The following is a 13,660-nucleotide window of genomic DNA, read 5'->3' as shown; positions in this document are numbered from 1 at the left end:
AGCGTGTTGCATTTATTAGTGTATAAATGCTTGGAAAATCAATATGCATTCGCAGCTTCTGCGAATGTGTAGTCCAGGCTTGCAAGAATGAGTCTGCAACCAAAAATTTATCCAAGGGTGGCAGAGATAATCCACCTCAAGTTCACTTGTTCAGGTGATTGGTTTCCCAAGAGCAGGGGGCAGGATTAACTAACAGAGCTCTTCTGCAGTCTTACATTTTGGGAGTTGCAATTGCAGGTGGACATGTTCTGTGCTTGAGAACTTGTCTATCTGCAGCTTGATAACATTTCCTATTAGACATGCTGGTTTTGTTAGCATTGCGCAGCACACATATCCAAGATGTTACACCTGTGCCTGGAGTTGATCCTGGGATCTCTGATCTGTGGTCAGTTGCCTTTTCTCTGTGCCACTGAAGGATTCAGGTTTTTGCATTAGAACAGTTTATTTTACTACCTGCTTTGGCTGGCTCTCTGGCTCCCCCTGCCTGCCTGCTGCAGGTAGTTACTCAATCAACAGCCTATATAACCAGCATCCCGCTTCCCGTGTTTGCCTGTGTATAGGATCTCTTCCTAGGTGTGCTTATCCTGAGAGACTTCCTTGGCTGAACTTGTTGCTGACTTTGCTTGCCTTTGACGTCTCCTTTGGATCACGATTCTGTCTCTTTGCCTACTGATTCTGTACTTTCTTTTGCCTGTTCGTTGCTGACCTCTGGCCTGGATATCAACTCTGCTTCTGCTTGCTCCCACTACTATTTTGGTCATGTCCTGGGTTTTATCCTCTGTGCTAGGACTGTGTTTTTATATTCACTTCCCAAACTTAGGGTCCCTTCCTGGACAGACAATATACTACCTGTGATAAGTTTCAGTCTAGATAAAAAAGTAATTCTGTCTCCAGGTTTGTGTGTTTATATATTGTCACCACTGCTTGATTAATTATGCAGAGCCACCACGAATTTGCTATGTTGTACAGAGCTACCACTTTGGTACGTTATCTCATGCAGAAATTAAACATTATAGCTATTATAGTTACAATAAATGAGATTAACAGTCAAGAGTTTGATATGATAATATATATCTATTTTCTCTACTGCTGCTTAACACATCACAAAAACATTTTGTTAAGAAGCAGTAATGGCAGGGAATATAATTTATTTGGGGCGGTGGCAGCAAAATGTGTCCGTCTGTGTAACCAATAATTCTAACACTGGCCCTGCAGGTATTTTATGTACTCTATTTCCAGTTTATCCTAATTAAAAGCATTACTGAAAAATGACTAACTGTAGTAGCAGTACCAGCTATACCAGAGTTAATTTTTTACCTGAAGCAAGTCTAGGTTTGTCTGAAAGAAATGTTCCTGGACCAAATCTGTCCAAAGGTTGCTTCCATAATCCATTAGTACCTATTGCTAGAAAATAACGTTCTTCATCACCTATAATAAAAAAAAAATAAGAATTAAGATATAATATTATATGGTGTTTAGTGATGCTGAGTATTATGGGAAATATGGGAGATGGTTGATGTTGTAGGACTCTAAAGCTCTATGATACATCACTCTCATTGCACTTCCCACCCTTCTATGATTTTCTTTTCCTTTTATGCCTTTCATTCTTATCTGGGGCTCTTATTAATTTAGAGATGGTTTATCTATATCCACAATAGCATATCATAGTTTAAATGGGTCTAATATTTCTATGTGTGCAATTTATCAGGTCAAAAATAAAGTATTTTATATGTATTTTTATTTCTCATTATTCTGAAATGACAAACATATGCATTATTGTTAAGAAAACTTAAGTGTAAGTTGTCCATATTTGCCAATGAGCAGTAGTTTCCTGGGACTCATCTGCACACAACCATGCACTTCCTGCTAATTTCATATTTAACCCTTTTAATATTATCAAGGGTAGCCACATGTAAAATAAGGGCCCATACAGGCTTTTTTGAGTTATAATATAGATTAGAGAGGCCCCCATTATGCAGTACAGAAATAAAGCACCTTTTTTCTTGCAAGGTGTGCTGTGATCACCTGACAAACAAAATTCATAAGAGAAAGACTTTATTAGGGGTCTCTAGACATGATATATATTTTTTTGTATTGTGCATAGAATATCCCATTCCAAAGCAAATCCCGACATGTTTTGTCTCTGCTTTATTTTTGAACATATTCTTTGTACTACCTTTCCAAGACCACCCCCATTTGAAAGAGCAGGCGATTCTCTTTCAAATGGGTCTTGGAGGTTTGTAGCTGCTAAAGTAGCTGATATCGAGGGGTTTGAAGAACCTCCCCCCATCTATTTACTTTGCAGCTACACTAAGCTTCCTCGTTTTGCCCCTTTTGTGATGTCACCGGTAATCCCATGAAGCCTGTGAGTGCCGCCCATTAGGCAACCAACTATCCCTTGCCTGTAGTGTCGGGATCACCAAAAACAGTGTTTGATTGGCGATATCCCTGAATGACATCAGTCTTTGCATTTATTTTTCAACAGGCAGTTTTATTCAGGCTGTGTTGAATAACCATTCACATTTACAGATACACAAAGGTAAGGTAATAGCCTATTCAAATGTAGAAGAAAAAAAATCTGATTTAAAATAATAGGGAAAGAAAACATAATTTAGATCTAAGGTATAGCTGATAAAGTATTTCATGCTTAGGATATATCATTTACAGCTATATTGTTTAGTGGTAAGTAACACTCCATGCCTTGTGCTGTTGCATTGCAGTCTGATCAATAAAGTTTTTTTGTTTTTTAAATGTCTTTGAGCGATGTTGGCTTGTTTGAATATTTTGACCTCCAGCATTGCCTACCTGAGTGTAGAGTGGTTCCTGTGATGGGTAATGTCGACAGACTTGCACCAGCAGGTGATGAAGCTTGAACAGTTATTTCATATTTGGTAGATTTATTCAGCTCTTTCACTGTTATCTCAGTAGATGTGATATTTGTAAAAACATACATTATTGCTGCCTGTTGAGATGAGATGTTAACAGTATATGTCCATTTTTGCCAAGAAGTGATACCTTAGAAAGTAAAAAAACACACCATGACTTTTAGAGATGTACTTTGTAATTATGCACTTTTAATTACTATAGTGTTAGTCAACTAGGGAAGATTAAACTAAAATATAAATATTTAAACCAAAGCATCTTAACATGGCATAAACTGTCAGACAGATGTAATAATCGGTCCAGGTTAGGATCCAGGGGCTAAGTAGTGTAATGATAAACACAAACTCTGCACACTTGAGAAAGTCCAGTACTTGACATCACAGAGAAGATATAGTCAGGCTAGCCGGATCAGCAACAGATCGGCCAAACAACAGCACAGAGTAGAGACAAGAGAGTAGCTAATGTTCAGGCGAAGGTCCGGTTATTTAACACACTGGCAGAGAAGGTACAGAAATGCTAGGCAAAGGGTGTTCAAAAAACAAAGCAAAGGTAAAAGATCCAACAGACAAAAGTAGCAAATGAGCAAGCACACTCAGGAACCAAGAATCGGGCAAAGATAGCTGCTAACCCTGTAAAAAAATAATAATGCAGAATGTCAGGAAAAACCATGGGGGTAACAAAATGACACCAAAGAAGACGTGATTGCGATAACAGTTGCAAAAAATGATGCCATAACCAGGGAAACAGGAAATAAAAACACCCAATGGCATGACAGAACCTTCTGTAGCTCACCCTATACTTTTAATTGATAGTGCAGAGAGCGCTCTTAGTGTGCTCTTTGCTCTCTTATTGCAAGTGCTAATTCAAATGTTGCCATTGAGTGCCATACAAAATTCAGTAGTAAACTTTAGCTCTTTTTGAGACCTAAAGTAAACTATTATTATTATTATTATTATTATTATTAATAGTATAGCACAGAACTACATGAAGAACTCCACTGTTTGCGCACCATCAGCTGAGTGCACCCTCGGCATAGCACTCGGGCGATATCTAACATTAATTTTACTATGCTCCCCCATAAACGTCTGTTATATGAGGGATTTAGTGCAACATCACTATCTGACATGCAGATGATAGCGCGCTCTAGACTATCAATCGAGCAATAACAAATGCATATGGACTTGTAATTTGATCACAAAAATACAAACGCTATAGATTGCCCTCAAGAGATGTTAACGTATAACGATGCTAATATTTCTGTACTCCAAAAATCTAGGCCCATACGTATATATAAACAACAGTTCCACCCCTACCCAATTCTCCATGTGAGCAAAAGGAATAAAGGAGTAGTACATTTATATGGATAGGATATAATAAAATCTAAATATGCCTGCTAGCATGTAGCAGATTTCTAATATATAAATAAATACTATTCTATGGAAGGTGAACTTCCTATACAAACAAAATAGCTGTATTATACAATTAAACAAGATTTCACTCCATTATTTTGCCCCCATTTCATGTAATTTAACTGTCACAATTGTGGATTTTTCTAATTCTTAGAGCTGGATATGCACACTACAGATTTCTAAAGGCTAACCATGCTTCATATCAACATTATGACCAAGGCTAGCCTTGTTGTCTGAAGACTCAAAACAAAACACTAAATTCACCATTGATCTCACTAATAGAGCTCTCTACAGTTTCCATTAAATGAATAGGGTGCACAAAAACCTTTTTATCTTGATAAGATGCTCTGGTAAAAATATTTTACAATCCATTGTATTAGCAGACTGACTATGCTGTTTAACCCTGAGTGTTGTGAATATCTTATATGTTTTTCATAATAAATATTTTTAAGAGTTGTGTGTAAATAATTGCAGTGAGAAACGCAAAGTTTTGAATGGGTTTAACAGCTTTCACTGGTTCCTGCACATAGTAAGGAGGAACACAGCACCAAAGTACATTCTTGAGATAAAAATAGCTAATATATACATATAATAACGATTAGCACACATACATAAAACTTACTAGACTCCAGGGTGGTTTTTGGTGGCTTCCACAGAACTGTGGCGCATTCTGTACCAAACAACACCAACACTTGTTGAGGTTCACTTGGCAGAGGAAAAGGCTGAACAGATTCTCCATACAAGTTGATATTATTGTAGCCTGAAAGTGTTGGTGCTGCAATATCACAAGCCACTATATATTCATTATACCAATATTTGTCCATATTAAATTCCTCATAGTAGACAATGTTTCCATCTGTGAATAATACTGTATCACCAAAAAAAAGAAAACTTTTAATTTCCTTAATGGTATCATCTCTTATTTCCCTTAAGTCATGAGCATCAGATCCATCCAAAAAGGCAGACACAATGGAGAAAAGTCCACGGTCTACATTATTAACATAAACAAGTCTCTTAGACTGAAAATTGATCATGAAATCCTGAATAGTTCTGCTGTGCACTACAGTTTTCAATACATTTTCCTGAATAGAAGTTTCAGGGAGAACTATTCTGTGAATACCATTATCCATCAGGAGAAAAAGATACCTAAGAAAAACAGAACATTTTAACATTTAAGTACTGAAGCAAAACTAAATTCAACTAAAGCATACTCAATGTTGAAATTGTGTAAATATATAGTGTGTATTTACCTGATGACTTATGGCAGACTCATTGCCAATACATATACATTATGGCGTAATCTAAACATTATACAGATCATTTTAGATGAAATTAGTAGCATCCTAATATAAGTAGAGTACTATATTTTAGCCATTTACTACTTTGAAATACTTCTTTATTCACAACTATTTAGGTTGTATGTATTTAGTCAATGTATTTTATTGCTTAGTGTTTTTTTTACTGACTATTTAGTTATTAGAGCTATCACTCATCATATGTTGAGTATATATAAGTCTAGATACTTGTTATGGTTCACTATCACATTGTTACTGCCTTCAGAACTCACCAGAAACTGAATTTTAGGATTTCTCAAAGATTTCTCATGTAAAGTATTGGAGTGAATATGCTGCAATAATATAGACAAACACAAGTGTAGACAATTAAGAATAACAGAAAGACGCACTCCAGTAGGCCTATATGATAAATCGCTAAAGACTGCCATCTCTTCCTGATTTTGCTCCTGGTTTGGGAGTTAGTAATTTCCACTTCACCTGTCTGTGACCCAGCCTTCCTGACTACTCTTCTGAGAGTCACATGCTATTTTCCTGATAATCTTTGTTGTTGACATTTGGCCTGTCCCTTGTTTCTGACTGTGGTCTAAGTTTTTTTTTTTTTTATCGCTATCTGGGTACCACAAAAAAAAGAAAGAAAAAGAAATCAAGGTAAGCATGATATTAGAGTGTTGGAACATAGAGTGGTTGTTGTGCTATTAACAGGGCTGGATTTACAGCCCAGGTGCCTGTAGGCATCAAAATCAGAAGTGCCCACCATACCCCTGTGCCAGCAACCTTAACTAAGATGGCTGATGGCAGTGACATAACAGCACCTCCCTGGACCCCATACTTTCATCAGGGGTAAGGGTATGAGAAGGTGCAATATAAAGCCTGTATTTAGTTTATGAATACAGATATATTAAATTATACAGACTTATTACCAACTAGAAACACAGCTGTGCCTATAGTTACAGACATCTATTTGTGGGGGCTACAAAAAATCATATCATATTCTTAAACATATGACAACATCAATACTATGGTGCAGATCCTATTAGAACATAGATTTTTTTTATATTATATTATTTATTATAAATAGTAATGGGCTTAACTTTACCTACATGAGGACACCATATTGCGGGTAGCAGCTAGATCCCATCCACCTAAGTCACCTGTGATGTCAGAGTAGGCACATGACTGCTGCTAACAAATGATAGAAAGTGCAGGAAGCAGTTAGCTCTGAAATCAGATGTCCTTTAGCTAAATGGGAACTAGCTGTTATGATTTTTCCAGCTGTCAATATGGTGGTTTCAGGAAGGTAATTTTAAACTGACTGGTAATTATTATTATACTTTATTTATATAGCAACAAATTATTATGCAGCGCTGTCCAAGAGTACAATTTGTTTAAAATAAAACAATGATGCAAGACTTGAAAGAGACAAGACAAAATTTGACAAACACATACAGGTGTTGAGGGCCTTATTCTCGTGGGAACTTACAATCTAGAAGGATGGGAGGGTGAGAAACAGGAGGTGAGGACTGAGAATGTTGTTAATACAGAGTTAGATGTGGGCAATCATTAGGTAATTGGGATTCATTTGTTACTGAGTTGGGTGATATGCTTCCCTGAACAAAAATGTCTTTAGGGAGCATTTAAAAGAAGGAAGACTAGGGAAAAGTCTGACAGCGCGAGGGAGAGCATTCCTGAGGTTTGGTGTCGCAGAAGAGAAGTCCTGCAGTCTAGTATGAGAAGAGGTTATAATCAAAGTTGCAAGGAGTAAGTCATTGTGTGGGCAGGCTGGAGTATATTTGTTGATTAGTGAGGACAGGTAGTGGGAGCTGCATTGGTAAGAGCTTTGTAGATCAGGGTGAGAATTTTGAATTTGATTCTGCTATGAGTTGGGAGCCAGTGAAGGCACTCACAGAGAGGTGCAGCATATACAGAGCAACAGCAAAGGTTGATTAGCCTGGCAGATGCATTTAGGATGGATTGAAGGGGAGAGACGGGAGAGAGGAAGGCCAGTGAGTAGGTTATTGCAGTAGTGAACTCATAAATTGGCAAATTTTGGAAATATTGCGTAGGTGGTTGCGGCAGGATTTGGGGGATGAAGGACAGGTTGACGTTAAGTGCAACTCCGAGGCAGCCAACTTGGTGTGATGGGAAGATGGTGATGCCTTCGATGGGGATAGAGAAGTCAGAAATTGGAGTGGAGCTAGAGGGGGGATTAAAAGGAGATTAGTCTTGTACATGTTAATCTTTAGGTGATGAGAGGCCATCCAGGAAGAAATGCCAGGTAAGCATTCTCTAATGTGAGAAATGAAAGAGGAAGAGAAAGCAGGGGTGGAGAGGTAGATATGAGTGTCATCAGTATAGATGTGATATTTGAAGCCATAGCTGTTGATGAGTTTACCCAGTGAAGAAGTATAAATGGAGAAGCATAAATAACCCTGCAAAGAGCCTTGAGAAGCTATTGAAGAGGAGGATTCATCAGCAACTGACAGAAAAGGACCTGTTAGAAAGAGAATGGATCCAAGAGAGCGCCGTGTCACAGAGATCAAGAGAGCTGAGGGTCTGTAGGAGGAGGGGTGGTCAACTGTGCTAAAGACAGCTGAGTGGTCAAGTAAGATAGGTAACAATTAGTGGTGGTTGCTTTTAGCAGAAAGAAGATCGTTAGTAACCTTTGTCAGGGCAGTTTCGGTTGAGTGATGGGGCATAGGCCAGATTGCAGGGGATCAAGCAAGGAGGTGGAGGACAGGAAGAGGGTAAGGCGGTCGTAAACTAGTTTTTCAAGGAGTTTTGATGTATGTGAAAGCAATGATATAGGGTGGTAGTTTGCAGGACAGTTATGGTCAAGGGAGAGGTTTTTGAGTATGGCAGTGACATTTGCATGTTTGAAAGAATATGGAAACCAGTAGAAATGGATAGGTTGAAGATAATAATAAGAGCAAGAGTGAGGGTAGGAGACAGAGAAGGTATTAGATGGGAAGGGATAGGGTCGAGAGAATAGGTAGTGAGGCGTGAGGAAAATAGGAACAAACTTCATTCTCGAAGGCTGGAAAAAAAGGTGTAGAGAGTGGCAGAGGGGGTGACAGGTTGGAGTTGGAAGATTGCAGGTTAGTGTCAGGATGGTACTTCGGATAGTCCATAATAATATGGAGGGCATTTGTAGGGACATGCATACTCTGCCTAATTATAAATTTGTCCCTGGCTATCAATGACCTTGAAAGGCAAATAGGCATATGAGAAAAAGGTTTTGCCCTAAGCGTGGGAAATATCTCACTGGAATTTAAGATATTTCTGTGCCGGTTGATGGCCAAGATATCACGTATGTGGGAAGGAACTAAAATGGGAGACATATTTGTTTGAATATATTAGAAACAACAATGAATTCCAAGGTATTTTTCTCTTTCCCCTTTTTCTTCTACATTTGTATATGTTCTATTATTATGATTCCCTTAAAAAAAATGTAACTATGAAGAAGTTTTTGTTTTATTTCTGTATCATTCAGAATATTTGTATATTGTACATGCATTACTAAGAACACCTTAAAAAAAAAACACTGTATGCAAAGTAATTATTGATTTTATTCTGACCAGTAAAAATATGTGATTTGGTTGATGTCAGATGGGTTATTTCTTTCAGGTTAGTGTGCCCTAAGGACTTTAGTAGAGAAACACTGATTGACAATTATCAATAAAGATATACCCCCCCCCCCCCCGAAGCGCACAATTTCTATGTACCATAAGTAAATTAGAATGTTTCAATAAAGCTAATTATTATATTTATGCCAACTGAGTGAGACAAAAACATTTCCAACATGGTCTTTCACATTTCTTTATATAACTAAAGTTTACCCATTGTATGGATCAGCGACAAGTTTGTGTGGACTGAAAGTTGAATTCAAAGTAACCATTTTCACATCTGAGCAGTTATTTAAATCACAGGTGTACACCTATAATAAAAAAAAATAAGATGCACACATAGATAAATTACAAACATGATTATTATTATTATTATTATTATTATTAGTTTAACAAAGACAGGGAAAGTGGAGCCGTATGTGTGATCAATAACCAGCTGGGTATAAGAACATGGAAAACACAGGGTACTCACATGGTGTAAAGGCACCCACTTGTCTTAGACCCCTTATCTGTTTTATATATTAGTTTTTAGTGTTTATAATAACTTGTGATTCTATAAAGGTTTGTACAGCACAAACATTATTTAAATGTGTTGCTGTTAAAGAGATAAGTAAATGAGTTGGCTGCGCATAAAAGTATGTTTAATGTATTACATTTTGTGCTGTCAGAAATGGAAGTTCCTGGCATGGATACAATGTGTATGGTTGTCATGGTAATGCAGATGTGTCACTGTCTACCAATAAAGCTAGAGGAGCTGTCCTTATCAGCCAGTGACTAATTTGTCCATGGGGATCATTTCTCACATACATTCATCTCCTATTAATTTCATTATTAATGACAAAGCTTTTAAATTAATCTTTTGGAAGCAAAAAATATTTTATCATGATTAGTTTATGTTCCTTCACAAGAATGATAACAATTTTTGAGATTAAAGGGACAGTCTACCATAGAATTGTTATTGTTTTAAAAGATAGATAATCCCTTAATTACCCATTCCACAGTTTTGCATAACCAACAGTGTTATATTAATGTACTTTTTACCTTTGTGATTACTTTGTATCTAGGAACCTTCTTCCAGCCCCCTGATCACATGACTTTGACTGTTTATTATCTATTGTCTTAAATTTAGCATTGTTTTGTGCTAAATCTTAAATAACTTTCTGTGCCTGAACACAGTGTTATCTATATGGCCCACGTGTACTTTCTGTCTCTTTGTGTTGAAAAGAGATTTAAAAAGCATGTGATAAGAGGCAGCCCTCAAAGGCTTAGAAATTAGCATATGAGCCTACCTATGTTTAGTTTAATCTAAGAATACCAAAAGAAAAAAGCAAATTTGATGATAAAAGTAAATTGGAAAGTCAATTAAAATTAAAAGTCCTATCTGAATAATGAAAGTTTAATTTATACTAGACTGTCCCTTTAATGTCTCTTTAACTCCAATAGTAGCCATAACCCTAAAGATGGTTAACCTGCAATATTGTTTAACCACAATGCTGTGTGCAACAAGATCTTGGCCCATGACATTATAGGAACAATATTGATATTTGTGTAAAATTTGAGTAGTTTTGTCATTTACCCATGCAAACCAGGATAACAGAAGTGTGCACAGACCGGGTCTGCAGTCCCTCTGGTTAGAGAGGGAATAGGGAAGAGTTCTTTGGCAAAAATCAACATTAATAAGCAAAATACATACTGACTGTGCATTGCAATGTTATTTACTATATTTAAAGGGACAGTGAATTGTAAAAGTGGCTTCCCCTTGTACTTCCAATGACTTGTTATAACTTCTGTCCAATCTAATGGACTGAGCTTGCTGGAAGAACAGCCCAAATTATATTATCTTTTGATATATAAACACAAAGTCCTCCTTTTCTCACTGTATACAGAAACATTCTTGTTTACATATCTTTTCTTTAACCAATACTTATATACTGACATTTTCAGTATAGGTGGGGATACAACAGGCGGCTATTTGAAATCAAAAGAAAGGTAAAGAAGATATTTGTAAACATTAGAATACACTCTAGAAGGTAAAATTAATAACTGGGAGTACATTAAAGGGGTGAAAAACTCACAGTACGCTGTCCCTTTAATTAAACGTTTTGTTGTATTTACTTCCTTTGGGGATTCATAAAAGTGTCATTTAAATTTAATATTTAATATTTTTATTTTTTTAATTCAACTAATAATATTTGTTAATGGAGAACTTTGCACGAGTGGTGTTTAAATGACACCTACCTGTTTGTCCATGACAAAATACATCTTATTAAAGAGCCAGTCCACAGAAATGGAAGTAATGGCCCCAAGGCCAGTGAAATAAATCCTAAGATTTGATGTGTCAGTTATATTAGTGGCTCCTTTCACCCAAATATAATTCCGTTCTGAGAAAAAGATCTCCTCCGTGTAAACGTTTATAGAAATAGCTATGGAGAACACAAGTAAAAAGATTACATGTAATCAACCTATCATTTAACGGATCTGAGCCACATATACAAAACAATGCGATGCTTCTGGTATAACTCATAATCCAGGGTATATTAATTGAAAATAAATGCTCAATCAATTTGTTTTTTTTCCAAGTAAAAATTCAAAATATAAATGTCAAGGCTTGTGGTTCATTGGAAGATATGCAATTAATATCCTAAAACCAAAGTTTAAAAAAATAGAAAAAGTACTATTGTTGTTATCATTTTGTGAAATTATCAATTTCTTTACTGATTATCCACACAATGGTCTATTGTATGAAGTTTTTAAACTATTGGAACACTTTTATATCATCATTGAATTTACCATTCACTTCAACAAATAAATTCAAAATGTTATGTTATTATAAAACAAAATGTTTTATTGCTAGTTGTAATTTTTATATGAAAATGTGTATTTTTTATGAAAAACATCAATTAAGACAGTACACAAAAGCAGTGTCTACCCATCTAAAGTACTCAACAATTATGATAATGCAAATATAAGAGGATTGCATGTATTATATAACATAAAAAACTAGATATTGAGCAGGATAAAATTAATCTTAATTTGCATGAAAGATATGATGAATAAATATTGATATGAATACAGTGAATGTCAGCTTCACTATACTCTCTCAACTCTGTACTTTATCATTGCTCTTGTATAACATTTGTGGTGTACCTTATATATTAGACATCTTTTGTAGTAGATGATATGTCCAGGGCCGGATTTATAATAAGGCAGAGTAGGCATGTTTCTACAGGCACCCTCCATAGAGGGGCATCTGTCACTGCCTATTATAAATACTGGTCAGCCAGCAACCTTAACTAAGATGTATAAAAGAGTAAAATAATTGCACTGCGCATGTGCGATGGCCGTCTTGATTAAAGTCACTGTGAGTTTTACACATGCGTGACATCCGGTAACAAAGCTGGCCACCGCACAAGCATGGTGCTGTTTTTTTACTACCGGCAGCCATCTTAGTTAAGGTCGCTGCTACATTTGTCAACAGAGAGCAGGGAGTGTCGCGGACACTTCTCATTTTTGTGCCTACAGGCACCTGGGCTGTAAATCCTTCTCTCGATATGTCACAGAGCATAAATGAACAAATGCCACTGTGAAGGCCTTCAAGTGTAGGAATGGGTAACATTTGAGTTAATTTGCAGCAATTGCTTTGCTTTGCTAACTTGAAATTACATTAGGTCAATAAGGTATGTATTTATCTATTAATTTCTGTTGTTTTTGTGTGTGTTTATTTGTTTTGTTTTTATTCCATAGTTATTTTATGGTTGGTATTTTTCTCATTAGCTGATGTACAATAATCTATGGGGCCGATTTACTAACTGTCGGACAGACATGATCCGTGCAATGCCGCCCCCTGCAGATTCACGGCCAATTGGTCGCTAGCAGGGGGTGTCACCCAACCCGATCGTATCAGATCGGGCAGATTGATGTCCGCAGCCTCAGAGGCAGCCGACGAGTTAAGTAACAGCGGTCTTAAGACCAATGCTTCTTAAATCCTGTTTCCGGTGAGCTTGAAGGCTCACGCGGAAACAGTGGCATTGTAAATTTAAATTTGTAAATCATTAATAAATAAGTTAGAGTGCCACTTTACTATCATAGGCCTGCATTACAAGTGGATGGAAAAAATGCAAGTGGTAAGGTGAGTTAAAATTGCTAAAGCACAATCCTTACCACTTCCATTTTTGCACCCTAACATATGCATGTCATTAATGACATTAAAGGGACATTCCAGTTAAAATGTTAATGCCCATAGATGAATTACATTTTTGAATAGAAACATATTTGCAATGTACAGGTATAGACAAAAAATGCTTTTAATAGGAGTTATCACTGTTTTAGTTTTAAGATTTTTTTTATGCACGTGCATGTGAAGCATAGCTGGATATTCTCAGTGCGCTAGCATTTTAAATACTGCAGCTGCTCAGAGCACAAATGGGACTTGTATCATGTAAGCAATTAA

At 36.5% G+C, this 13,660-nt stretch overlaps 1 protein-coding gene across 1 annotated transcript in view; it reads right to left on the bottom strand.

Annotated features, from left to right (window-relative positions):
- Positions 1-13,660, bottom strand: part of ROS1 (ROS proto-oncogene 1, receptor tyrosine kinase) — a 474,496-nt gene that overhangs the window by 368,053 nt on the left and 92,783 nt on the right. Inside the window, exons 9-13 of the mRNA XM_053712162.1 lie at positions 11,449-11,633; positions 9,424-9,521; positions 4,915-5,438; positions 2,806-3,015; positions 1,318-1,428 (exon numbers count right to left, since the gene is read on the bottom strand). Coding sequence (XP_053568137.1) covers positions 1,318-1,428; positions 2,806-3,015; positions 4,915-5,438; positions 9,424-9,521; positions 11,449-11,633 — 1,128 coding nt within the window. The remainder of the gene's footprint in view (positions 1-1,317; positions 1,429-2,805; positions 3,016-4,914; positions 5,439-9,423; positions 9,522-11,448; positions 11,634-13,660) is intronic.

Source organism: Bombina bombina, chromosome 4 (genome assembly GCF_027579735.1).
Source record: "Bombina bombina isolate aBomBom1 chromosome 4, aBomBom1.pri, whole genome shotgun sequence".
In the NCBI taxonomy this organism is placed as follows: domain Eukaryota; kingdom Metazoa; phylum Chordata; class Amphibia; order Anura; family Bombinatoridae; genus Bombina; species Bombina bombina.
The sequence above is the reverse complement of the archived record's forward strand: the minus strand, read 5'-3'. Positions and strand labels throughout refer to the sequence as shown.